This window comes from Oncorhynchus tshawytscha, linkage group LG06, assembly GCF_018296145.1.
Source record: "Oncorhynchus tshawytscha isolate Ot180627B linkage group LG06, Otsh_v2.0, whole genome shotgun sequence".
NCBI classification, from domain to species: Eukaryota; Metazoa; Chordata; class Actinopteri; order Salmoniformes; family Salmonidae; genus Oncorhynchus; species Oncorhynchus tshawytscha.
In genome coordinates, this window is record NC_056434.1 from 25,662,637 (window position 1) to 25,688,209 (window position 25,573).

A 25,573-nucleotide genomic window follows, 5' to 3' on the forward strand; every position below is an offset into this window, starting at 1 on the left:
TGAGAGAAAAAAATCTATTTAATCATGTTTTTATTCAGGCTGTAACAACAACATTTGGAATCATTTAAGGAGTATGACTATATTCTGAAGGTACTGTACACTTAAGTATGAAAAGTAAAAGCTATAAATCATTTTCAATTCCTTATATCAAGCAAATGAGGAAGCACAATATTTTTTTAGATTTTTGTTTTATTAACGGATTGCCAGGGGCACACTCCAACACATCATTTACTAACTAAGCATTTGTGTTTAGTGAGTCCGCCAGATCAGAGGCAGGAGTGATGATCACATGTTACCGAGATAAGTGCGTGAATTGCATCATTTTCCAAGCCTACTGCTAAGCATTCAACGTGTAATGAGTACTTTTGGGTGTCAGTGTAAATGTATGAGAGTAAAAGGTACATCTATTATTTAAGAATGTAGTGGAGTGAAAGTACAACTTGTCAAAAATATAAATAGTAAAGTACAGATACGCCAAAAAAAACAGGTAAGTAAAAATACTCTGGAGTACTACTTAAGTTATACCCCTTTCAAACTAAAACATTTTTCCGTCAACTTTAGCATTCCCGACACCTTTTTGCCGAATTTTCTTTATATATGAAATATATATGAAAGGTATTGCCGGTGGCAAAAACTCTACTTTTATTTCCGCCAAATCGACCTAGTCAATATTCCCATAAAGTTCTGACTACGGCTTAGTATTTAATGTAGCCTTGAAGCTGCGGCGGCATTGGCACTCCATCTTAAGTTCCTGATGGTTGCTATGCAGCCAGAAATTGACATTAAATTCTAGCAACAGGTCTGCTGGCCATCGGTTTGTCAGCATGCTAATTTCACACTCCCTTAAAACTTGAGACATCTGTGTTATTGTGTTGTGTGACAAAACTGTGGTCATTTAATGTCCATAGCACAAGGGGCACCTGTGTAATTATCATGCTGTTTAATCAGCTTCTTGATATGCCACACCTGTCAGGTGGATCTTGGCAAAGGAGAAATGCTCACTAACAAGGATGTAAACAAATTTACACTCAACATTTGAGAGAAATAAGCTTTTTGTGCATATGGAGAATTTCTTGGAGTTACGTGTTGTGTTTGTATTTTTGTTCAGTGTACAGTATAAGACATTTCATGTAATAGCCTACCAGTGCGTGATCAACTATTTCAGCACCGTGTTGAGCACAGTTTTGAGAAAAGCTAGGGGTCTTGATAAATCCATCAATGTCAGATTTCTCTTTTCACTGAATCTCTGTTCGGATATTGGCTAACTACAATTAAGCTGTAAAAATGTTTAAGGTGAATGCTGCTCATGATCATCTTATCTAGTGGTCTCATTTATAAGCATTGATCAGAAAAGGTTGCCAGCGTGGTGTGGCAGGTAGCCTAGTGGTTAGCGCATTGGGCCAGTAACCAAAAGGTTGCTAGATCGAAACCCTTAGTTGACAAGGTAAAAATCTGTCATTCTGCCTCTGACCAAAGCAGTTAACCCACTGTTCCTAGGCTGTCATTGTAAATTAGAATTTGTGCTTAACTGACTTGCCTAGTTAAAAAAATAAAAATGTTATCAGTCGCTTAGGCCCACTCCTGACCAAAAGCCTGTGACTTGTCCTAATCAATGAATGTGATTTTGTTTCACTGAATCACTGTCTGCATAGGCTATATGGTTCATTGGTTTCTGACAGGGCAAATAAGTGGAGTTGTTAGGCTATAGCTCATCTATTTTGTTGCTCATCTATTACCGATCAGAAACTTTTATAATTCAATAATGTAACCTGAATCAAGTGTAGGCCTATTCTTTTTGCTTCGTCGCGTATAGGCAACTACAAAACCCCGCTGAGGTTGTGAAATATGAACACGAGACTCACATACATACTTTTGAAAATACAGATTGCTATTATTTTCTACCATGATGAAGATAGGCCTACTCTCAATGTAAGACCCTACGCCTGCTCCCGAACAAAGCAGAGTGAGGGTAGTCTAAAGATGAACGTGGATCAAGCATGGGTTTGCCTTGGGCTCTGTTTCAAAATCCTTTTTTAACATGACAGCGGTTCCACACGTTGCTGTGACGCACGTTGTGTGGGAAAAATATTTGTTGTATTTAATTGAGTTATATTTCATTGTATTCTTAGCCTAATATTAAATAGCCTATGTGTGTGTTGACTGTTTTCAGAGTAGCCTAAGTGTGTCTTGTCTGGTTAATGAACAAAATAACTATTGATTTCATGTGCATGGCACAGCCATTTAGTATATAGGCTGCACAGATCAGCAATGTTCCCTCTAAGCTGCATGCGGGCGCAGTAGCTAAATATCAGCCCACAGAGAGAAGCACAAGATTGAACTTCACTGAACTTTCTTCAGCAATGGTCACCAATCGTTCAATCCCTATCGACTGGTATTCCAAGTCTATTGCCAAACATTTCTGTAAAACAAAACAATAAAGCCTTGTATTCCAAAAAGTTGCCAAAATAAATATTGCTTTTGATGAAACATGTCAATCACAGTGTTTAGTTCAACAGGTTACTATTAACTACTGGAAGACACATTGTCAAGATTCTGTCTTTCTTTTCCTTATGGACAGACAGACAGATAGAAGAGTGCCGATCAATATGCGGGCTGTCAAACCTCAATAGGCACAATGCGTGTGTGAAAAGAGAATAAAGCTCCAACCTTGCTGACACAACAAACAGAAGTCTGAATCACATTTACAGTTTTTCTCAATTGTTAACCTCTCACAGCTCCCCCCCTACTTTGCAATTTCTGCCTGAAGACATACCCAAATCTAACAGCCTGTAGCTCAGGCACGGAACCAAGGATATGCATATTCTTGGTACCATTTGAAAGAAAACACTCTGAAGTTTGTGTACATGTGAATTGAATGTAGGAGAATATAACACAATAGCGCTGGTTTAGATAAAACAATGAAAAAAAACATACGTTTTTTTATTTTTATATCATCTTTAAAATGAACAAAATAAAACGAACATTCAGATCGGGGACAATTTCAGTGAAAAATATAAGAGGGCAACAGTACTTGTGCAAAGTTTCAGAATGATAACTTCCAAAATGATTGTGCTACATGACATTTATCATGAAGTCACCCAGGTGTCCCACACAAGTAGCCCAAATGTACCCAAGTGGCCAAATTGGTGAAGGTATACATTTTGAAACAAATAACTATATACAAAACACCAAAATGGTATTCTAACTTGATTGAGATCAATTTATTCTAAAATTGTGTGTACATCTGTATATCTAGACTTAGATTTAGCTTTCCCTGACTTAGTCGCCATAATGATTGATATATAAACAGCTGAATCTGCGCGTTCACCAAACAATGCAGTGCGTAAAATGCGTAGCTCCTTCCGGTATGAAACTTCAATGGCGAATGACTCACTTTACGCTGGAGCTTACTACATGGGTTGGTCTTGCAACACATAAACATGGCGTATTGCCGTTTAGCTCAGCTCATTGGCTATCTACCCAGCTAGATTTCAAGACGATCAGTGGTCATTGGGTTAAAAGACAGTCAATCAACGAAACAGCGGGCAAATCATTGGTGCACAATGATGTCATGACTTGTTGTCTGCAAATCGGTTCCTTTCAGTCAATACGTCCCGCGAAATGGCCCATCAGGTTTGATTGTGTTACAAACAAACCAGTTGATTGCAGTGAAACCAAACATGACTGGAAAAGTCACGTTCTGTGTGGGTTATTTACCTAGAATGTGTCGTCGAAAATGGAATGAGACGGAATTCACGACACAAGCGGTTCACAGAATGTTTTGTGTTAGGCTATAAAAACGGATTTTATCAAACAAAAGATAATTCATTGTGTAACAATGAGCATTGGAATTGCAAACAGACGAACGAACACCTCAGGTACTCAAAACTCTAAACACAAAACAGTTAGCCAATTTCCCCAAACCCCACAGTCATCTATTTTTATTTTTTTTGCACCCGATTCAGCTGCACCGAGCGCCGAGTTGGCGAACTCTTGCCATTTTGATTGATTTCATATGTCAAAAGGAACAAACTCTGCCTTCCCGGTGGGTCCGGAAAGCGAATCAAGTACATTATAGGCCTGCCGCAAGCCAATTGGATGTCTCAGATTACCATATACGAGGTAACAGCTGGCTTAAATGCTACAGCAAAACTGATACCTTGAGATTTCAAAAAGTTTAAAACCATGACTAGAGAGACACTGTTATCAAAACAGAAAATAGCTGCTGTTTTTATGAGTGAGTTTACGTTTAAGTTGATACTCAGCGCTGTCAACACTTTGTATTCAACTCTTTTATTAGCCCATAAAATGTGCTTTTTTCCTATTTCCATTTAGCGCTACAACAAGCAGTGCAGCAGTAATGAATAGGCAGGAAAGTGTATCTATAGCCTTGCGTTGTTGTTATTATTAGGAATATTTTACTTTCTCTGTTCATAGGAGTAACAACATGAATTTGTGCATGAGGCAGAAATAATGCGGTGTGACTCGAGTTTCGCCATCAGCTGTCCCTTTTTGGTCAGTGTGCAGGAAAGGGAGAGCGGAGGGATGTTGAGAGGTGGACCCTCAGTCTGCTGCGCTCTCCCTTCGCTGAGACTGACCATCAAATGCATGCACCATCAGCCCAGTAAGATAATAATAAAAAGCACATTATTTAAATGTATGCTCACTCAGTTGTGCTTCACAAGTAATACAATATGGATCTATCACCGGTGTGATCATGTAGCCTTCATCACATTTTGAAATATATATTTTCTAAATGGCCCGAACAACAATGGGCAATTCAAGTAAAGCCAAAATGCAGTGATAATGAATTGTCTATAGCTTTGCGCAGAAAACTCATTGCTACAGTCTTGTTTTTAATTGGTTAATGACGCATAAGCTTTACATTTTTTAAGTAGATTTCGGCTTGCATTTTTACTCAGAAAGTGATCTTGACTCAGAAAGGGTTGGTGACCACTGTTCTGGAGTTTTCCTTGTTAACACTATCACAATCGTGATTGAATCAATGCAATATTAGCCACTTTTATTAATGCAACATACCAAAACAAAACAAACTATGCAAGAGATTTTGTTGTAGGCAGAACACATCCAAGGAGGATTCTATTGCATTGACATGCACGACTCGCCCGTTCTCCAGACAGACCTGTGCAGCATAAATAATCAGAGTTGCAGTAGGCCTATATGCAAATAGACCATTGCCATATATGGATCTGTGCCATTTACTTTGAACTGGAATGTGTTTACAGCATGAGCGGTCATCAGTAAATGCGCTTGTTTTGAGATCAAAGCGAGAGCTGCATGTAGCCACGTGTCCACATTTTGTTCATATCCTTTGCTAGTTAGTGAGTTATTAGCCCAGTTATAGACAATTTGTAGTCCTCAATGGGGGGGTGACTGTTTCCTACAAGAGCACAAAACATGTACATTTCTAGATATCTTTGAAAAGCGAGTCAGGTAAAGAGCTTTTTTTGTCTTAAAGGGGCAGTGTTGTATTTTGAGATAGGCTTGAATAATCTAAGTAGCCAATAGGATGAGGGTAGCATAATTGGTCTGATTCTATGTAATAATGGAAAGGGAATAATAGTGGATTTTATTTTGCAAAGTGGTGTCTTGCATCAAACAACACAACAGCATTTTCAGTCACCTCCTCATCTGAAGGAGAAGTAGATAAACAGGTTAATGTCAAGCCCTGCATGTTTAAAAAAAAAAGTCTCATAGAATGTAGGCCTACTTTGAACACCAGACATTGGCTGCTACTATAGGCTGAATGATAGAACAGCTGTTTACATTTAAATTGTTATGGTAGGCATTTTCTCCATTGTTTTTGATGGTAGCCCACTCTGGTAGGCCTACATTATGATCAAATAGCCACAGTAGCCTACTTGGCCACTGTTAATACTGTAACTTAACGTGAGTTCAGCCTCAGTGTTCGCATTAAATGTGTGCTGGAAGTTGCACAGAATTTTCAAAACTGTCAAGTTTATGCTCAGCAGACTTAAAATTTGCTCAGTGCTGGAAAAATATGAGAGGGAACATTGCAGACCAGTAACATAAATATTCCATTCTATTATAAAAAATAATAAAAATAAATAATAGTGTTTCTTAGGACCTGCCTACAGCAAATGAGTAATGAATTTCTTTGTGATAATGTAAATTCAATGGATTTATTCAAATAGACTCATATCGGCCCACATCTACTCCCACTACTAAACTTACCGGCATGTGCATGGGAGATGTGGTAAAAATGGGACTGTGTGAATTGGGCTCTAACAAACATTGGCATATTTTTTCGTAAAGGATATTACTTCACACCACTGGGACAACTTAAATGCATTTGGGAGCTTCAGATCTCGACCAGCAGCAGGAAGGGAGTACATTGTCATCTGTCATCTACCCAGAGCCAGACTCACTCTGAGGGGGATTATCCAAGCATGACATGGGCATGGAGAAAGACTTCAGAGTTAGTCCAGCTCAGTGTCTCCAGAACTCTATGAATACCATGCTTAATTAATGATTCATTGCATATGAGAGAGAGAGAGAGAGCGAGAGAGAACATCCTCTGTGTACACCATAAAACACCAAATAATACTTGCAGAGCAGAATTAGGGTGATACCCGCTAATGATCAAAATCCAGAAAAGAAGCATTCACTTTTACAACCACCTAAAAGGAAGCGATTCGCAAACCTTCCATAACAAAGTCATCACATACAGAGAGATTAACCTAGGGAAGAGTCCCCTCAGCAAGCTGATCCTGGGGCTCTGTTCACAAACACAAACAGACCCCACAGAGCCCCAGGAAAGCAACACAATTAGACCCAACCAGATTTGAATTATTTCTTTTTTATTTAAACAGGTAGGCTAGTTGAGAACAAGTTCTCATTTGCAACTGCGACCTGGCCAAGATAAAGCATAGCAGTGTGAACAGACAACAACACAGAGTTAGACATGGAGTAAACAATAAACAATAAACAAGTCAATAACATAGTAGAAAAAAAATAATCTATATACATTGTGTGCAAAAGGCATGAGGAGGTAGGCAATAAATAGGCCATAGGAGTGAATAATTACAATTTAGCAGATTAACACTGGAGTGATAAATGATCAGACGAACATGTGCAGGTAGAGATACTGGTGTGCAAAAGAGCAGAAAAGTAAATAAAATAAAAACAGTATGGGGCTGAGGTAGGTAAATTGGGTGGGCTATATACCGATGGACTATGTACAGCTGCAGCGATCGGTTAGCTGCTCAGATAGCAGATATTTAAAGTTGGTGAGGGAGATAAAAGTCTCCAACTTCAGAGATTTTTGCAATTTGTTCCAGTCGCAGGCAGCAGAGAACTGGAACGAAAGGCGGCCAAATGAGGTGTTGGCTTTCGGGATGATCAGTGAGATACACCTGCTGGAGCGCGTGCTACGGGTGGGTGTTGCCATCGTGACCAGTGAACTGAGATAAGGCGGAGCTTTACCTAGCATAGACTTGAAGATGACCTGGAGCCAGTGGGTCTGGCGACGAACATGTAGCGAGGGCCAGCCGACTAGAGCATACAGGTCGCAGTGGTGGGTGGTATAAGGTGCTTTAGTAACAAAACGGATGGCACTGTGATAAACTGCATCCAGTTTGCTGAGTAGAGTATTGGAAGCTATTTTGTAGATGACATCGCCGAAGTCGAGGATCGGTAGGATAGTCAGTTTTACTGGTGTAAGATTGGCGGCGTGAGTGAAGGAGGCTTTGTTGTGAAATAGAAAGCCGACTCTAGATTTGATTTTGGATTGGAGATGTTTGATATGAGTCTGGAAGGAGAGTTTGCAGTCTAGCCAAACACCTAGGTACTTATAGATGTCCACATATTCTAGGTCAGAACCATCCAGGGTGGTGATGCTAGTCGGGCGTGCGGGTGCAGGCAGCGAACGGTTGAAAAGCATGCATTTGGTTTTACTAGCGTTTAAGAGCAGGTGGAGGCCACGGAAGGAGTGTTGTATGGCATGGAAGCTCGTTTGGAGGTTAGATAGCACAGTGTCCAAGAAGGGGACAGAAGTATACAGAATGATGTCGTCTGCGTAGAGGTGGATCAGGGAATCGCAAGAGCAAGAGCAACATCATTGATATATACAGAGAAAAGAGTCGGCCCGAGAACTGAACCCTGTGGTACCCCCATAGAGACTGCCAGAGGACCGGACAACATGCCCTCCGATTTGACACACTGAACTCTGTCTGCAAAGTAGTTGGTGAATCAGGCATGGCAGTCATTAGAAAAACCGAGGCTACTGAGTATGCCGATAAGAATATGGTGATTGACAGAGTCGAAACACTTGGCCAGGTCGATGAAGACGGCTGCACAGTACTGTCTTTTATCGATGGCGGTTATGATATCGTTTAGTACCTTGAGCATGGCTGAGGTGCACCCGTGACCGGCTCGGAAACCGGATTGCACAGTGGAGAAGGTACGGTGGGATTCGAGATGGTCGGTGATCTGTTTGTTGACTTGGCTTTCGAAGACCTTAGATAGGCAGGGCAGGATGGATATAGGTCTGTAACAGTTTGGGTCCAGGGTGTCTCCCCCTTTGAAGAGGGGGATGACCGCGGCAGCTTTCCAATCCTTGGGGATCTCAGATGATACGAAGGAGAGGTTGAACAGGCTGGTAATAGGGGTTGCGTCAATGGCGGAGGACAGTTTCAGAAATAGAGGGTCCAGATTGTCAAGCCCAGCTGATTTGTATGAGTCCAGGTTTTGCAGCTCTTTCAGAACATCTGCTATCTGGATTTGGCTAAAGGAGAAGCTAGGGAGGCTTGGTCGAGTAGCTGCGGGGGGGGGGAGCTGTTGGCCGAGGTTGGAGTAGCCAGGAGGAAGGCATGGCCAGCCGTTGAGAAATGCTTGTTGAAGTTTTTGATTCTCACGGATGAATCGGTGGTGACCGTGTTACCTAGCCTCAGTGCAGTGGGCAGCTGGGAGGAGGTGCTCTTGTTCTCCATGGACTTTACAGTGTCCCAGAACCTTTAGGAGTTAGAGCTACAGGATGCAAATTTCTGCTTGAAAAAGCTGGCCTTTGCTTCCCTGACTGACTGCGTGTATTGGTTCCTGACTTCCCTGAACAGTTGCATATCGCAGGGACTATTCGATGCTATTGCAGTCCGCCACAGGATGTTTTTGTGCTGGTCGAGGGCAGTCAGGTCTGGAGTGAACCAAGGGCTATATATGTTTTTCGTTCTGCATTTTTTAACGGAGCATGCTTGTCTAAGATGGTGAGGAAGCTACTTTTAAAGAATGACCAGGCATCCTCAACTGACGGGATGAGGTCAATATCCTTCCAGGATACCACGGCCAGGTTGATTAGAAAGGCCTGCTGGCAGAAGTGTTTTAGGGAGCGTTTGACAGTGATGAGGGGTGGTCGTTTGACCGCGGACCCGTAGCGGATACAGGCAATGAGGCAGTGATCGCTGAGATCCTGATTGAAGACAGCAGAGATGTATTTGGAGGGCAAGTTGGTCAGGATAATGTCTATTAGGGTGCCCATATTTACGGATTTAGGGTTGTACCTGGTGGGTTCCTTGATGGTTTGTGTGAGATTGAGGGCATCTAGCTTAGATTGTAGGACTGCCGGGGTGTTAAGCATATCCCAGTTTAGGTCATCTAACAGAATAAACTCTGAAGCTAGATGGGGGGCAATCAATTCACAGATGGTGTCCAGGGCACAGCTGGGAGCTGAGGGGGGTCGGTAGCAGGCTGCAACAGTGAGAGACTTATTTCTGGATAGATTCACTTTTTAAATTAGAAGTTTGAACTGTTTGGCATAGACCTGGAAAGTATGACAGAACTTTGCAGGCTATCTCTGCAGTAGATTGCAACTCCTCCCCCTTTGGAAGTTCTATCTTGACGGAAAGTGTTATAGTTGGGTATGGAAATCTCAGAATTTTTGGTGGCCTTCCTAAGCCAGGATTCAGACACGGCAAGGACATCAGGGTTGGCAGAGTGTGCTAAAGCAGTGAGTAAAACAAACTTAGGGAGGAGGCTTCTGATGTTGACATGCATGAAACCAAGGCTTTTTCGATCACAGAAGTCAACAAATGAGGGTGCCTGGGGACATGCAGGGCCTGGGTTTACCTCCACATCACCCGAGGAACAGAGAAGGAGTAGGATGAGGGTGCGGCTAAAGGCTATCAAAACTGGTCACCTAGTGCGTTGGGGACAAGGAATAAAAGGAGCAGATTTATGGGCATGGTAGAATATATTCAGGGCATAATGTGCAGACAGGGGTATGGTGGGGTGGGGGTATAGCGGAGGTAAGCCCAGGCACTGGGCTGTATCTTGTATCTCTGGACATGCTGGTTATAATGGGTGAGGTCACCACATGTGTGGGAGGTGGGACAAAGGAGGTATCAGAGGTATGAGGAGTGGAACTAGGGGCTCCATTGTAAACTAAAACAATGATAACTAACCTGAACAACAGTATACAAGGCATATTGATATTTGAGAGAGACATACAGCAAGGCATAAAGTAATCGCAGGTCTTGATTGGGAGAGCTAGCTAAAACAACAGGTGAGACAACAACAGCTAGTCAGCTAACACAACAACAGCAGGTAAAATGGCGATGACTAGGCAGAGAGGGTCGGATTAACTACACACAGAGCCTGAGTTGATCATAGTGATCATAGTGATCATAGTGTCCAGGGGGCAGCAGTAGATGGAACAGGGAAGCCGCCACTACGCTAGCACGCGGGCGACACGACACAGATCATGAGAAAGAAAAAAATCTCTTCACAACTATTTTGCAATCTATATGGCACAGCTGTCAATTGTTTGGTCTTTAAATGAAAATGGTATATGTTTTATTTATCACAATTCTCCTTAACCAATTTTGGTCTTTAATGCAGGGCTGACATAAGTTCCTTACTTTTTCCCTTTTCTTTCCTATTTTTTTTAATCAATTCGTATATTTGAGTTTAATCACAATATTTGTTGTATTATTTGTACTGTCTTTTCTGGTGGATTAAACTGAAATTGCAACCAATTTTCTATGGCTTGTTTAAAAAATTACGATATTTTGGGGATTATTCCGTTTTCAAACAATAAAGGGAAAAAGGCCATTATATAACATGGGGTGAGACTTTCTTACTAATTTGTAAATAAATCCAGTTTGTTATTTAGAATGATTTATTTCCGTTTTTAGAAGGGGGAGAAACCAAAATCCCACTGTGCCTATTTTTTTGAAAAATGTCAGTCCACATGTCAAGTGTAATTCCCCCATTGTATTTACCCAAGTTCTCTCTTAACTCCAGGACCATCGATGCAGGACTCTCGTGCCAGAGAAGAGAGACTCTCAGACTGAAAAAGCCTCCATTAATTTACAAAAAGATAGTCAATTTGTGCCACAGTTTAGACTACAGATAGATAGATCAGTGTTCTAACTCCCCCTTGTGATAGTGTGGTGCCACCATCTACCACTAACGGTCGCGGCATAAGTTCATAACTTTTAAAGGTAGAACCCCTGTATATAATTACTTGACACATTGGAAAGAATTAACCAAAAAACTGAGCAAACTGGAATGCTATTTGGAAACTGAGCTGCACTTCTCTCAGATTACATAGAACCACAAAGAATTACAAAACAAATACAATTTTGATAAACTCCCATATCTATTGGTGAAATACCACAGTGTGCCATCACAGCAGAAAGATTTGTGAACTGTTGCCACAAGATAAAGGCAACCAGTGAAGAACAAACACATTCTAAATAAAAACACATATTTATGTTTATTTACAATTTACATTGTTACAACACTGTACATAGCCATAATATAACATTTGATATGTCTCTATTCTTTTGAAACTTTTGGGGTGATTGCTTTTGTTTATTATCTAGAGACAGAATTGAGAGACAGATAGAGAGAAAGACAGAGATAGAGACAGAGAGAGAGAGAGTGAGGGGGTATGCTGTGATTACAGTCTGTATAGAGGAGGAATGATTGGAACGAGGACATAGTCCAGTGAGTCCAATATCACACAGAGACCCCTGGCCTGCGTGTGTTTACTGTACAGTACATGTTCTACTATACTTGTGTGTGTGTGTGTGTGTGTGTGTGTGTGTGTGTGTGTGTGTGTGTGTGTGTGTGTGTGTGTGTGTGTACAGGTTTTACTTCACTGGGTACCAAACGTCACCACAATAGTAAACCAACAGCAATTCTGAGAAGTGCCGGTCCTCACATGTAAAATACATTGCTGCCTGCCATAAAATGAGGGACATTGTCTGACAGACCGTACAACCTGCACATGTCTTCTATGTCATTGTTATTGTCCATTATATGATTATGTTTACTCTTGATTGTTGTTCCTACTGATTTCCTGTTTACAATCTTAATTATCATTTTTAAAATGATGTTAATATAAATGTATCATTTAATCTACATTTAACAATATGTGACTCGTCAGGAAACTATGCATATGTCTCACATCACTACTTCACAGGAGAGGCATTTGAATGTAAACATACATTTATTTTTATCTAAGTACGTTCTTGGGCAGAAATGCCTTCTGGAACATAACTTTTATGTGCCTTAATAACAAACATGTATTCCATATTTATATATATATATATGGCATGAGGACATAGTCCAGTGAGTCTAACCTCAGAGAGACCTCTCTGGCCTGTGTATGTGTCAGCCTGAATTAGCAGCCATGTAATTAATCCTGATGTGATGCTGTTTCCGGGATTAGCTGGAAATGCAGTCATTTTGCCCAGGTACCACAGAATTAGGTAAAGAGTGCTTCATCACTGAAGCCACTTTGTGTGGGTGTGTGTGTGTATATATGTCTGTCTGTGTGTATGTTCCTGTCTGTGTGTGTGAATGTTCCAGAAAAGTCCTGGGAATCAATCCATGGCTCATTTACAAATTCTGAATATATTTGTGCAGTAAATTGGTATAGTAGACCAATGGGGAGAGAGAGTGTAACTATATGCCATCCTTGTAGTTATGTTTTTTTCTGGATCTACTGTGACTAACAGTACAACAGCCATCCCAGCACGAAGCCTGCAACTAGTAACAACCATGAACAGCACCTTTCAATGTATAACTCAAAACCCACACACAATTCTTTAAACCACTGATACATGACCATCAAACACAGACAACTAGACAGGCAAACAGCCCCTTACACAAACTCATGCAGGTGGACGCAGTCACACTCCTTTATCGAAATCTAAATGTAACTGAAGTGAAATGGCAGCCTTTAATGCATGCATGATTGCCAGTGGGGAATGAGATTGGCAAATCAGTGTGTGTGTTTATGTGTGTGTGCATGTATGCTTGTGTGTGTGTCTGTGTGGGCGATCTTTTGTGTGTGCGTGCATGTCTGAGTGTGTAGCTGGGGAGAGCAGAGGAGGGAGATGTAAATGTCAAGTGTTGTGCTTGGCTGTGTCTTATTTGAACCCACCTGGGCCTGCTGGCTCCCTCTTCTCCTCTCTCTTTCTCAAGGCAATGCTAACCCCAGAGGCACTAGGCTAAACTAGATTCTCACAGTCTCTTTGTGACTCTTTTGTCACAAATCTCCAACTTCTGACGGATAGTGTCAAGTCACCAATAAGAGAATATGATACAATTTTCACTCAGACAGATTCTGCTAGAAATATGCACAGTCTAGATCTGGCATCAAAGTCTGCAGCTGAAACCTAAACACATCTTCTGTGAATTTTCTCTCATTTTATGTTTCAGCCATTTTTGTTGTACATAAATGGATAAGCATCAGCTGATGGAATCAAAATGTCGGTGTTTCTTTCTGCTGTGTGCGGTATGGCAGGGTACTCACCATGTAGGAATTGATGGCCTCTCTGTCCAGCTCTTGGCTAACAGACACCTCTCCAGTCAACCTGTTGATGGTGAACACCCCCTTTGGGTCCTGATCTGCACCAGACCCAGTCATATGGAAGATGTGGTCATCCTCCATGCCTGACGACATCACCTGGAGCAACACACAATAAAGTACAAACTAGTAGTCAAGTAGTCATTAGCAAACTGTCAATGCTAAACAATAACTGACTGTATTTCTCCAACTAAAAATATGTATTGTGTATTCATTACATATTCAAGTAAGGCAAAATATTCCAAGCAAACGTCCCATTGATGTCAAAACATGAAATATTGAGATGAGAATATGGTTTGGCCTGATGTCTAATCAGATGTGTACTCACAATAAGCTAGCAAAGGCATCAACATCCACAGGTCCCAGCAGGAGAAGGCAGGTTAGAAGCAAAAGAGATCAGAGTAGGTTAGATTCACACTGTACTGCACACTCACATGCTCACACAAGGCTGCACATGTCAAACACAGACTGGTTTACAGACTGGTCCCAGATCTGTGTGTGCTGTATAACCAACTCCTATCGTTGTTGTGATGCCAAACACCAAAGAAGATGGCAAGATGGCACAAACATATCTGGGACCAGGCCACAATGTCTATACTACAGGAAGATATACAGGTAACTGACAAAATAATGGAACCACTTGATTAAATGAAGGATACAAAGTTCATTGAAAGCAGGTGCTTCCACACAGGTGTGGTTCTCGAGTTAATTATGCATTTAACATCTCATCATGCTTAGGGTTATGTATAAAAATTCTGGGTAGGCCATTATTTTGGATACCATGGCTATGCCCCCATAGGATAACAATGCCTCCCCCATCCACAGTGCATGAAAACGATGTCACCCAATGCTCTATTAAAACCTCCTCGAGTTGATTTCAGCGACCCCACTGAAATCTAATTAGCATAATAAAAACGTTCCCATCAAAATCCGTCAGTTTAAACTAGAGATATCATTTTTTTTGCAGTGGATGCATCTCAATCCACCACATCTGCGGTAAAAGATGACAGAGCTAGAGCGATGTTTGTCAGACCATAAGACTTTCCGGAAATCGGTCTTTTCACAACATCGTCTGTAGCGTCCGAATGGTTTGGCCTACAAACTATGAGACTCTCACAATGGTGTTCTCCGTTTTGCTCTACAAACTCCCACAAGCATTTTGGAACTTGTCTGAAGTTGATGCAGACGATCTGACCATTTCTGTCTGTAGCGTCCGTACAGTTTGGGCTACACACTAATATGAGCACTATGGAAAGGTGAGACTCTCATGAACACGTACATGTCAGTTGTGTTGCTCTAGGATACCCACAGGCCTCAAAAGACAGTGTCTGAAGGTCCCCTGGTACCAGTTAAAAAATGAAATACAGTAGTTCCAAAAATAAGGGGTTAAATATATGTAAAAAATAATAATTAGCTTGACTATCTGTTGTTCCATGTAGTGAATCTGTTATTCAATTTGTTTGTGTGGGCTAATAGCAATAAAGCCAAATTAAACATTTTGGCATTTATTTTTTATACTTCAAGGGCAGATACAGTACATGTACGTATATTAATTGAAAATACATTTATACGGTGTCCTTCAAACCACAAGGAAAACAATGGGTGGTTAGTTAATTTCAAACACAGATTAATGTTCTGCCGATTGACATTTTTCCCAAAATATCCTTGATTTCCTTTATCCCATAGATGCTGTACAATAGAACATGTGTTTTGAGGACAGAGTTATCATTTAAACATTTTTTGAGAGTGCATGATGTCCATGATGAGAGTCTAATTTAGTTGCTACTCAAGTCACATGGCACACAAAGAAAACACATAAAGCACATGTATGTATAGGCACACGTGTAGTCCTTTGTCTATTTGTGTACAAGGAAGGCAGCATTTCAAGGTCATCTGTTGTTCCCGTATAGACACTGTGCTAATCCGCTGGTGGGGTTTGCTATTTAGAGCCATTGAAGTCCAGTGCCTTATAGGTCTAAGAGGAAATCCAACTGGGCCAGTGTAATCCCTGCAACAAATCTACAGCTTGTTTCAGCACTTCCCAGTGGAGAAGACAGGGGAGCAAAGGATCTGCTGACTTCTACAAGTTTCAGAAATACAAATAATAGATCCGTTTTCAATCAGACTGCCCCCCTGGAGTTATTCTTGGGGGCGATGGATAAAGGGTGTCTTTAAACGTGTGTTGGTTTTCAAAGCCGAAAGTTACCATTATTTAGGACATTTAAGCAAGCTGCCTTTTTCAGGGTCATGTCCATTTAATCAAACAATCTCTGATCCCTACCAACACTTTCTTTCAGCACTCCACCACATTGCGGCCCAGTCCAGTGGCTAACCTAAGCCATATATCTCATAGGGCTGTGAATCATTGATGTTGGCCATTTTTGTCATGAACTTTAGTCCTAAGTGTCTAAGTTTTTTGGGATAAGTGTGTGCCTCCATCTCCACTACGGACGCAGAAGGAGCCATGCTCCACAGTGGGGGTAAATGGCCCCTCCCCTCTGCCTTCACCTCTCAAGGAGCTAGAAGGTCATGTCTAATGAGAGAGTGCTTCAAGCGTTCCTGGGGACTAGTGCTAAAATCCAGCCTTTCTACTCTCACTTGAAAGTGCATCTGGTATGAGGCCAGCATTCTGAGCTAGGCTCCTTCTCTCTCTCTCTCTCTCTCTCTCTCTCTCTCTCTCTCTCTCATTTCACTCTGAGACTGGGTACATTGCATGTTCCACATGCCCCCACTACTCCCTCTGTTCTCGCATTCTCCCTCTGTGCATCACGTTTGAAGTAGCAAAACGTCAGACTCTCAACAGTCCCAGGCCACTGGAGTATGTGGGAGAAGAAACTACAGCACCTACTCTTCATTCAGCCTTCATATATTATGTAGTACCCCTCCCTTCCACCTCCTCCTCCTCCTCCTTCTCCTCCTCCTGTTCCCTCGTGTGGGACGCTACCGTTCTCTAGATAGGCTCTGTAATGGCCTTCGGAGAGTCCCGTGAGATGTTGCTAAGGGAGTGATTCTCTTGTAGAATACCAAGTTTACCCTTTTTTCTCATACACAGTAGCTACACTAAACACACACAGCTAGCAAATGCAATAGATAGAAATGTTTTAAACAGTTATTAGGTAGGCAGAAAAACCCTGCAGAGTGAGTGGTAAACTGGGTCACATGAAAAAAGGACCCAATATGTAGTCAGAGTTTGCACATGTAACATCTTAATGAAGTAGCTATACAGGCAGGGGAAGGTGAGTGACAGTGGGGCAATACGTTGAGATGAATAGCAACAGGAAGTGTCATGAGGAGTTTAAAGGGTGTGTGGAGGGGGAGTGTGATTCTCTGAGCTGCTGCTGTGGCGATTAATTTCACACATATGTACGCATGTGCGCAAAAACACACACACACACACACCCACACCCAAACCCAATTGGCCCTCTCCATAGTCTTGACAACCCCTGTGTGGGAGCTCTAGTGGGAGAAGCTCACATATTTCTATCAACACTCTTAACCATTGCAGCAAACATGAAATAGTGCAGGGCTCTTGCTGTAACCTGCTGATGACAGGGGTGTGTGGATCCTCTCTCCATCTCCACACAACACAACAAGAGAAGAGAAGAGAAGAGAAGAGGAGGAGGAGGGAGCTCTACACCACTGGAGCACTTTGCAGTAGTCTCCTGATAAGCTCTGGTTGGATGAATGCTAAATCTTTACAAGTGCAATGTTGTGCATCACACCAGTCCAAACCCATACGAAGGCTTGACTGTACACCTGCCTGTGAGATCTAAAGTATGCTAATGCATATGGCTCAGTCCACCAGCACTGTAAGACACTTCACTGACTGTAGATGAAATTCTGCCACTTAGAATTTTGGGCAAGGTGAAGTTTCCAGTAGCATGAAAGTCAACAACAACTTGGGGCAAACAAGGCAAATGAGGAAATACAGACAGAGACGTAGAGAGCACTTACACACTCCCAGTCTCAAAGAGTGTATTTCCATGTCAGGGAAGAGTGGAGATGCAGTCTCTCCAGTGAGCAAACAGATTGCACCAAGATGTTCCCAAGGAGCTCTTCACAGCTATGGAATATATTCAGAACAGAACAGGAGCCACACAAGGAGTATCTCTCTAGTTGCATAATAGGGTCATCACTGGCAGGCAGGTGGAGAGATCTTCTGCGGTGCTTCAGATATTCGAACAAAGTAAAAGCAGCAGCTGATAATAGCAATCAGAGGCTAAGAACAGCCTGATTGTCTACCCACTCTGCTGGTAATTAGCAGGAAGTATCTGGAGGGGCCCCTGGTCCCTGGGCCTCCTGGTCCCCCCTGGCCTTTGAGGTGGTGATGAGCCTCGTACTCGTTGCACAATGTCCATCCGCTCACATCAGTGGGGAAACAATGGTACAATTAGTGCCTCTGATTAGCTGTTAAGTCCTCGTTAAAGGAAATCAGCCAAGGTGGAGGTGGAGGTGAGGAACTTTCAGGCTAAGATGAAAATGTGACAAAAGACAGTGTTAACTCTTTGCGCAAACAAAGTTAAGTACTGTAAGCTTCAGTAAATTCAGTGAAGTTATTTCTATGAAGACACAGGCTGATCCACTCAGTCTTAATTAAGCTGTGTTCTGCACTGCCCTCCAACAGCATATACTGTAGTCTCTGATAGTGAAAGTCCTACTGCTCTCCCTGCAAGGTAACCATCAGAGCATTCACAAGAGAAGAACTCTATGTATGTTAAATAAAACTGGAGGCTTTAATTTGTCAATTTCTGTCACACCCTGATCTGTTTCACCTGTCCCTGTGCTTGTCTCCACCCCCTCCAAGTGTCACCCATCTTCCCCATTATCCCCTGTGTATTTATACCTTTCTGTCTGTCTGTGCCAGTTTGTCTTGTCAAGTCAACCAGCGTGTTACTCCATGCGCCTTCTTTTTCCTTTTCTCTGTTTTGCTAGTCCTCACAGTTTTGACCCTTGCCTGCCTTGACTCTGATCCTGCCTGCCTGATCATACTGCCGGCCCTGACCTCAAGCCTGCCTGCTACTCTGTACCTCCTGGACTCTGACCTTGTTATGATCCTTTGCCTGTCCAAAACCATTTTCTTGCCTGCCCCTTGGATACTAATCAATATCACAGACTCAAACCATCTGCCTCTCGTGTCTGCATCTGGGTCTTGCCCTGTGCCCTATACATTTCTATCATTCCTCACCATCCTGACCAGCTTCCTTCATTGTCTTCCAGTTCCTTCTATCTTTCACTATTTTGCTCAGTCTTTTCTCGATATCACAAATAATCATACCGTTCTGATTCAGATGTTTCTCTGAATGCATTACTGTGAACTCAAAGTTTCAATTTGACCATTAATAGAGTTAACTAGGAAACAAAATATCATACTCATAAAATAGCTCTTAATATGAAGTTGATAGCAATAACAGTGGTGTCATGACGTTGCCCTTTCTGGGTGTAGATCGTGGCTGATCCCCCCCCCTCACTCTCTCTCCTAAACCCAGGTTTTGTTATCTCAGATCATAAATTCCTGGCAGAGAGAGAACAAAGGACTTCACTTGGCCAAACTCCTAAATCCCCAAAATTAAACAATACCTCTACTTTTGAGAATGTGGGAAGGGTCTGTGAACAGGTGTGACAAGTGTGTTTCATTTGGTGATCTCATGAAGGACAGGAAACACACATAACTGTATCTCCTGAAGTGTACATTTCCCAGCTGTCAGGTTTGGTTCACATCTAAATATTGTGATACGTATGTGATTAAACATGAAACTATTAGTGAAAAGATGTAATGTGACGTTAACATAACATTCTAAATGAGTGTATGGACTTTCATATAAAGATTAACTTGTCAGTGGCCACGCCCACATGAGCATAGACATTACGTTGGCGTCATGGACCGCCCTTTTCTACTGAAACACATAAAACCCACTCCTGATGAAATTCACATCAGACCAAGCAAACCCCGGTGTAAGCTAAGGTTGAAAATGGTTGAATTTCTAAGAACAAAACATGCCGGGTGACACTGGTGTGTGAAGTGGTTTAAACTACAACTCTACCAAAGGACAAGACCATACCACGTGGAGCATTGGCTACACGGCTGGAAATGGTTCAACTCTGAGACTATTGATCCCTACAGAATAAGAACTCTTAGACGTATAATTACTAGTCTTCAGCTAGAAATTACGTAAACCTAGGACAAGAATAATGACAACAACCGAAGAACATATACTATGAGAACTTTTCTGAATGGTACTCTAACGTAACCATTCTAATAACCACAAAATACTTTGATCTTCGGGGAAACACAACCAGAGAGACTCTGTTGACTCTCTCCAGCAGACAGACCGGATTCCAACAGAGAAGATAACAACAACTAACGGTCGGAAATATAAATTGCAATTTATTTTTAAACAAGCGGTTGTTCATGTAAAGTAGTAGCAATTTCTAGGAGTGTAGTAATCCTCAATGAGTTTCCCTCTCTTGAACTGCACACCTCTTTTCTTTTGTCTACCACGCCGTCATATCGGCTTTGCCCACTAGGGACTTTTTCTTTGTATCATTGTTAGCAACCTAATGTGTAATATTTACTGTTTATGTATTTCTGTGATTTGATTAGTTAGTAAATAAATAATGAAGCCAATTTGTATATTGCTGATTCATAATGTATGCTAGGGTTTGTGCAGATAACCAAGAATTTTACGACGTTTGGAACAAGGTAATAATAATACATTAATGAGTGACTAATCGATCAGATATTAAAATATCTGAAGTTATATTCGGAAGATTATAGCTATGTAAATCAACATTTTCCGTGGTGCCCTGACTTCCTAGTTAATTAAGTTGACATGATTAGTTTAATCACGTAATAATAATTTCACAAACAGAATTGATTTGATAAAATAACAGTCTTCACATTTAATGATAGTAGACACGACAGTGGTCAGAGCGATAACACCTTTGCTATGCTATAAAGTGCAAGGTGAGTACTCATATATATTACATCTCCCATAAGCCACCACAAGGCCAATGTCTTACTGGGAGTGCAAGGCAGGTAAATCTGCTCTTTATTGCTTTTCCCCTTCTTCAAGCTCATCTCATCAAAATGGATTTCACGTCACTTTGATTCATCTGGGGATCTGTATTAGAGGCTGTGTGAGACTGTTTAGCCTAACATTGGCACTTTTCACCATAATAGTGATGATTAACATGTATAAAAACAGAAGGGAAGGAAGGATGGGATTCCTCCCCCACAGTCATCCTAACACAATTAACACAATCAATTAGACTAAATGAACAAGGCCCCAGGCACCAAGCCGGGGGACTGAGCAAACCGCCTGGACAACCACTTCCTGTTCTGCTCTGGAATAGTTCTAATAAATGGTAGGTAACAATAGTTCTAATAAATGGTAGCTAACTACACTCCTAGAAAGAAAGAGAAATAGAGAGAAATGGAGAGAGAGACCGAAAGATACAGAGAGTGTGTATTAAGAATGAACAAAGTGCTCCTCTATTATTTTGCTGAGTTAGAGCAGGATACTGGTATTATTATTTTGATATTTTATTAGGATCCCTAAAAGCTGTAGCAAAAACAGCAGCTACTCTTCCTGGGGTCCACACAAAACATAAAACGTGACACAATACAGAACATTAATACACAACAGCTCAAGGACAGAACTACATACAGTACATCATTTATTTTTACAAAAGGCACACGTAGCCTACATATCAATGCTGCAATACACACAAACTATCTAGGTCAAATAAGGCTGAGATGTGCCGTGAGGTGTTGCTTTATCTGTTTTCTTTTTAGCAATATGAGATGGATCGGAGTTCCATGCAATAATGGCTTCATATATTACCGTATGCTTTCTTGGTGCCTGTGAAAAGACCCCTGGTGGCATGTGGGGTAAGTGTGTGTGTCATGTGTGGTAAGTGTGTGTGTCAGAGCTTTGTGTAAGTTGACGATGCAAACAAGTTGGGATTTTCAACACAATGTTTCATATAAAAAGAAGAAGTGACTCAACTCTTAACTAAGAGAGACTGGCATGCATAGTATTTATATCAGCCCTCTGATTACAATAAAGAGCGAGACGTGCCGCTCTGTTCTGGGCCAGCTGCAGCTTAACCAGGTCGTTCCTTGCTGCACTCGACCACACGACTGGACAATAATCAAGATAAGACAAAACTATAGCCTGCTGGTCTTGCAGACAGGCTGCTCCCCATCTTTACAACATTTGAATCTATGTTTTGACCATGACAGTTTACAATCTAAGGTAACGCCTTGTAATTTAGTCTCCTCAACTTGTTGAACAGCCACTCCATTCAGTACCAGATTCAGCAGGTCTAGAACTTAGGGAATGATTTGTACCAAATACACTGCTCTTAGTTTTAGAGATGTTCAGGACCAGTTTATTACTGGCCACCCATTCCAAAACAGACTGCAACTATTTGTTAAGGTATTCAGTGACTTTATTAGCTGTGGTTGCTAATGCATATATTGTTGAATCATCAGCATAAATGAACACACACGATCGGTTTAATGACCGTGGCAGGTCATTGGTAAAAATAGAAAAGAGTGCCTAAAGAGCTGCCCTGCGGTATACCACACTTTACATGTTTGCCATTAAAGAATCTTCAATTAAATAAAACCCTTTGAGTTCTATTAAATAGCTCTGAATCCACGATAAGACAGAGGTTGAAAAGCCATACCATATACAAAACCATTCAAAAGTTTGGGGTCACATAGAAATGTCCTTAAAATAACATCAAATTGATCAGAAAAACAGTGTAGACATGATTAATGTTGTAAATGACTATTGTAGCTGGAAACAGCTGATGTTTTATGGAATATCTACATAGGCGTACAGAGGCCCATTATCAGCAACCATCGTTCCTGTGTTCCAACGGCACGTTGTGTTAGCTAATCCAAGTTTATCATTTTAAAAGGCTAATTGATCATTAGAAAACCTTTTTGCAAATATGTTAGCACAGCTGAAATCTGTTGTTCTGATTAAAGAAGCAAAAAAACTGTTCATCTTTTGAGTATCTGGAGAATCAGCATTTGTGGGTTCGATTATAGGCTTAAAATGGTCAGAAACAAAGGACTTTCTTCTGAAACTTGTCAGTCTGATGTTGTTCTGAGAAACGAAGGCTATTCCATGTGAGAAATTGCCAAGAAACTGAAGATCTGGTACAACGCTGTGTACTACTCCCTTCACAGAACAGCTCAAACTGGCACTAACCAGAATAGATAGAGGAGTGGGATGCCCCGGTGCACAACTGAGCAAGAGGACAAGTACATTAGAGTGCCTAGTTTGAGAAACAGACTCCTCACAAGTCCTCAAATGTCAGCTTCATTAAATAGTACCCGCAAAACACCAGTCTCACCACCATGCTGAACAGTACAGCTCCCACAATTTTCTTATTATGAATTTCTTTCAACCAATCATTAGTCATTTGTGTCTGTGCAGTACATGTTGAGTGCCCTTCTCTATAAGCATGCTGAAAGTATGTTGTTCACTTGTTTACATGAAAATAGCATTGTATTTGGTCAAGAACAAAAAAATGCTAAGTGCTGGCAGGAAGCTTATAGGTCTGCTTTTAGAACCAGTAAAGGCCTCTTTATTACTCTTGGGCAGCAGAATTAGTTTTGCTTCTGTCCAGGCCTGAGGACAAATACTTTCCTCTAGGCTCAGTTAAAGATATAACAGACAGGAGGGGCAATAAAGTCAACGACCATCTTCAGTAGCTTTCCTTCAAATGTGTCATGCCAGGAGGTTTGTCATTATTGATCGAAAACAAAATAAAATCCACCTCTCTGACGCAAAATTGAAACTTGCAATGTTTTTCTTTCATTTTTTTGTTTGTTGCATGAATACGATGGCTAACTGTTTGATGTTGGCATTTCCTTGCCCACTTTGCCAATGAAGTAATCATTAAAATATTTAGCAATATCAAATGGTTTTGTGATGAACAAGCCATCTGATTCAATGAAAGATGGAGTTGAATGTCTTTCTGCCCAGAATTTCATTTAAAGTACTCCAAAGTTTTTTTTTCCATCATTCATTATATCATTGATCTTGGCTTCATAATAGAGTTTCTTCTTCTTTTTGTTGAGTTTAGTCACATCATTTCTCAATTTGCAGTAAGTCAATCAGTCAGATGTGTAGCCAGACCTATTAGCCACTCCTTTTGCTCCATCTCCTTCGACCATACAGTTTTTTAATTCCTCATTAATCCATGAAATTTAACAGTTCTAACAATCAGTTTCTTAACAGGTGCATGTTGTTCAATAATTAGAATAAGCAATTTCATAAATTAATAAAGTGCCGCATCTGGATGCTCCTTATTAATCAGTCCAACAAATATTTTTAACATCATCCACATAAATCATAGCAAAATATTTTGTATGATCTCTTACACAATATTTTAAGCCCAGCTTTTGGAACTTTACTGGATATAGCCACTATATTGTGATCACTGCATACAATAGGTACGGATATAGCTTTAGAACAAATTTCTGAAGTTTTAGTAAAAATGTGATTGAATCATGTGGATGAACTTGTTCCTGTAGTGTTTGTAAACAACCTGGTAGGTTTATTAATAACCTGAACATGATTACAGGCACTGGTTACAGTGAGAAGCTTCCTCTTCAGCAGACAGCTTTGATGAAAACCAGTCAATATTCAGGTCCCCAAGAAAGTAGACCTCTCTGTTTACATACACCATCAAGAAATTCACACATATTATTTAGATACTCCCCTAAAGAAAAGGCTTTCGATGTGCCAAGTCAACCTGCAACCACAACACTTCAATAACACTAATCTTCTCTAAGCATTACAGGGATATGGCTCTGAGTATATACAGCAACACCTCCCCCATAAGCATTTCTGTCTCTTCTATAGATGTTGTATCTTTGTACTTCTACTGCTGTATCATCAAATTAATGATCTAAGTGAGTCTCACAAATGGCTTATATATGAATGTTATCGGATGTTAGCAAGCTATTGATTTCATGAATCTTATTTCTAAGGCTACATATATTAATATGGGCTATTTTCAGCCATTTCCTGGGTATCTTATCAGAGATAGACATAATGTGGAAAAGAGCAAACTAAGCAAGAGAAAAAATATACATTTCAGCAGTCTATTAATCACTTGGCTTTCACGGCTGGGATAAGTTCTTTCCTCTTCTGGCTCACAGCTTTAGGATAGTCCTCGTTGAGGAAGATATACCTTCCTCTCAAGTTTTTGGCTCTTTCCAGAACAGCTACCTTGTCCTTCAACCTCAGGAACTTGACCACTATTGGCCTGGGCCTGTCACCTGGGCCGGTGGTGGGTTTTCCAGTCCTGTGGGCGCGCTCCACCTCAATATTCCTGTGGTCCATCTTAAATTTCTGAGAGATCATTTCACTCAGACTCCGTCCAGGTTTCATGTGGAGATTCTGCAATTCCGTCCACAGCACATTATTCCGCCTTGATTGTCCCTAGAGATAGTCTGAATTAACCATCATTGTTATCATGGATTCACACACAAAACTGATGTCCTCTCTCAATGACATATAGATTGCTGTCATCTTACCATTATTATTTTTAAACTCATCGAGCTGAACCTGGGAGATCTGCAAACTGTTTTTCAGGTCCTGGACCTCACTGGTCAGGTCATCCATTCTTTTATTAGTTCAGTCCACCAGTATCTGGACAAAACACTTGAAGCTATTTTCTTGTTGTTGT

The 25,573-nt window shown here is 41.1% G+C and overlaps 1 protein-coding gene across 1 annotated transcript in view; it reads right to left on the bottom strand.

Moving 5' to 3' along the window:
- LOC112252318 (cadherin-13) overlaps window positions 1–25,573 on the bottom strand; it is a 610,184-nt gene that overhangs the window by 313,508 nt on the left and 271,103 nt on the right. The window contains exons 5-6 of the mRNA XM_024423437.2: window positions 14,184–14,189; window positions 13,802–13,954 (exon numbers count right to left, since the gene is read on the bottom strand). Of these exons, the coding sequence (XP_024279205.1) occupies window positions 13,802–13,954; window positions 14,184–14,189 (159 nt within the window). The remainder of the gene's footprint in view (window positions 1–13,801; window positions 13,955–14,183; window positions 14,190–25,573) is intronic.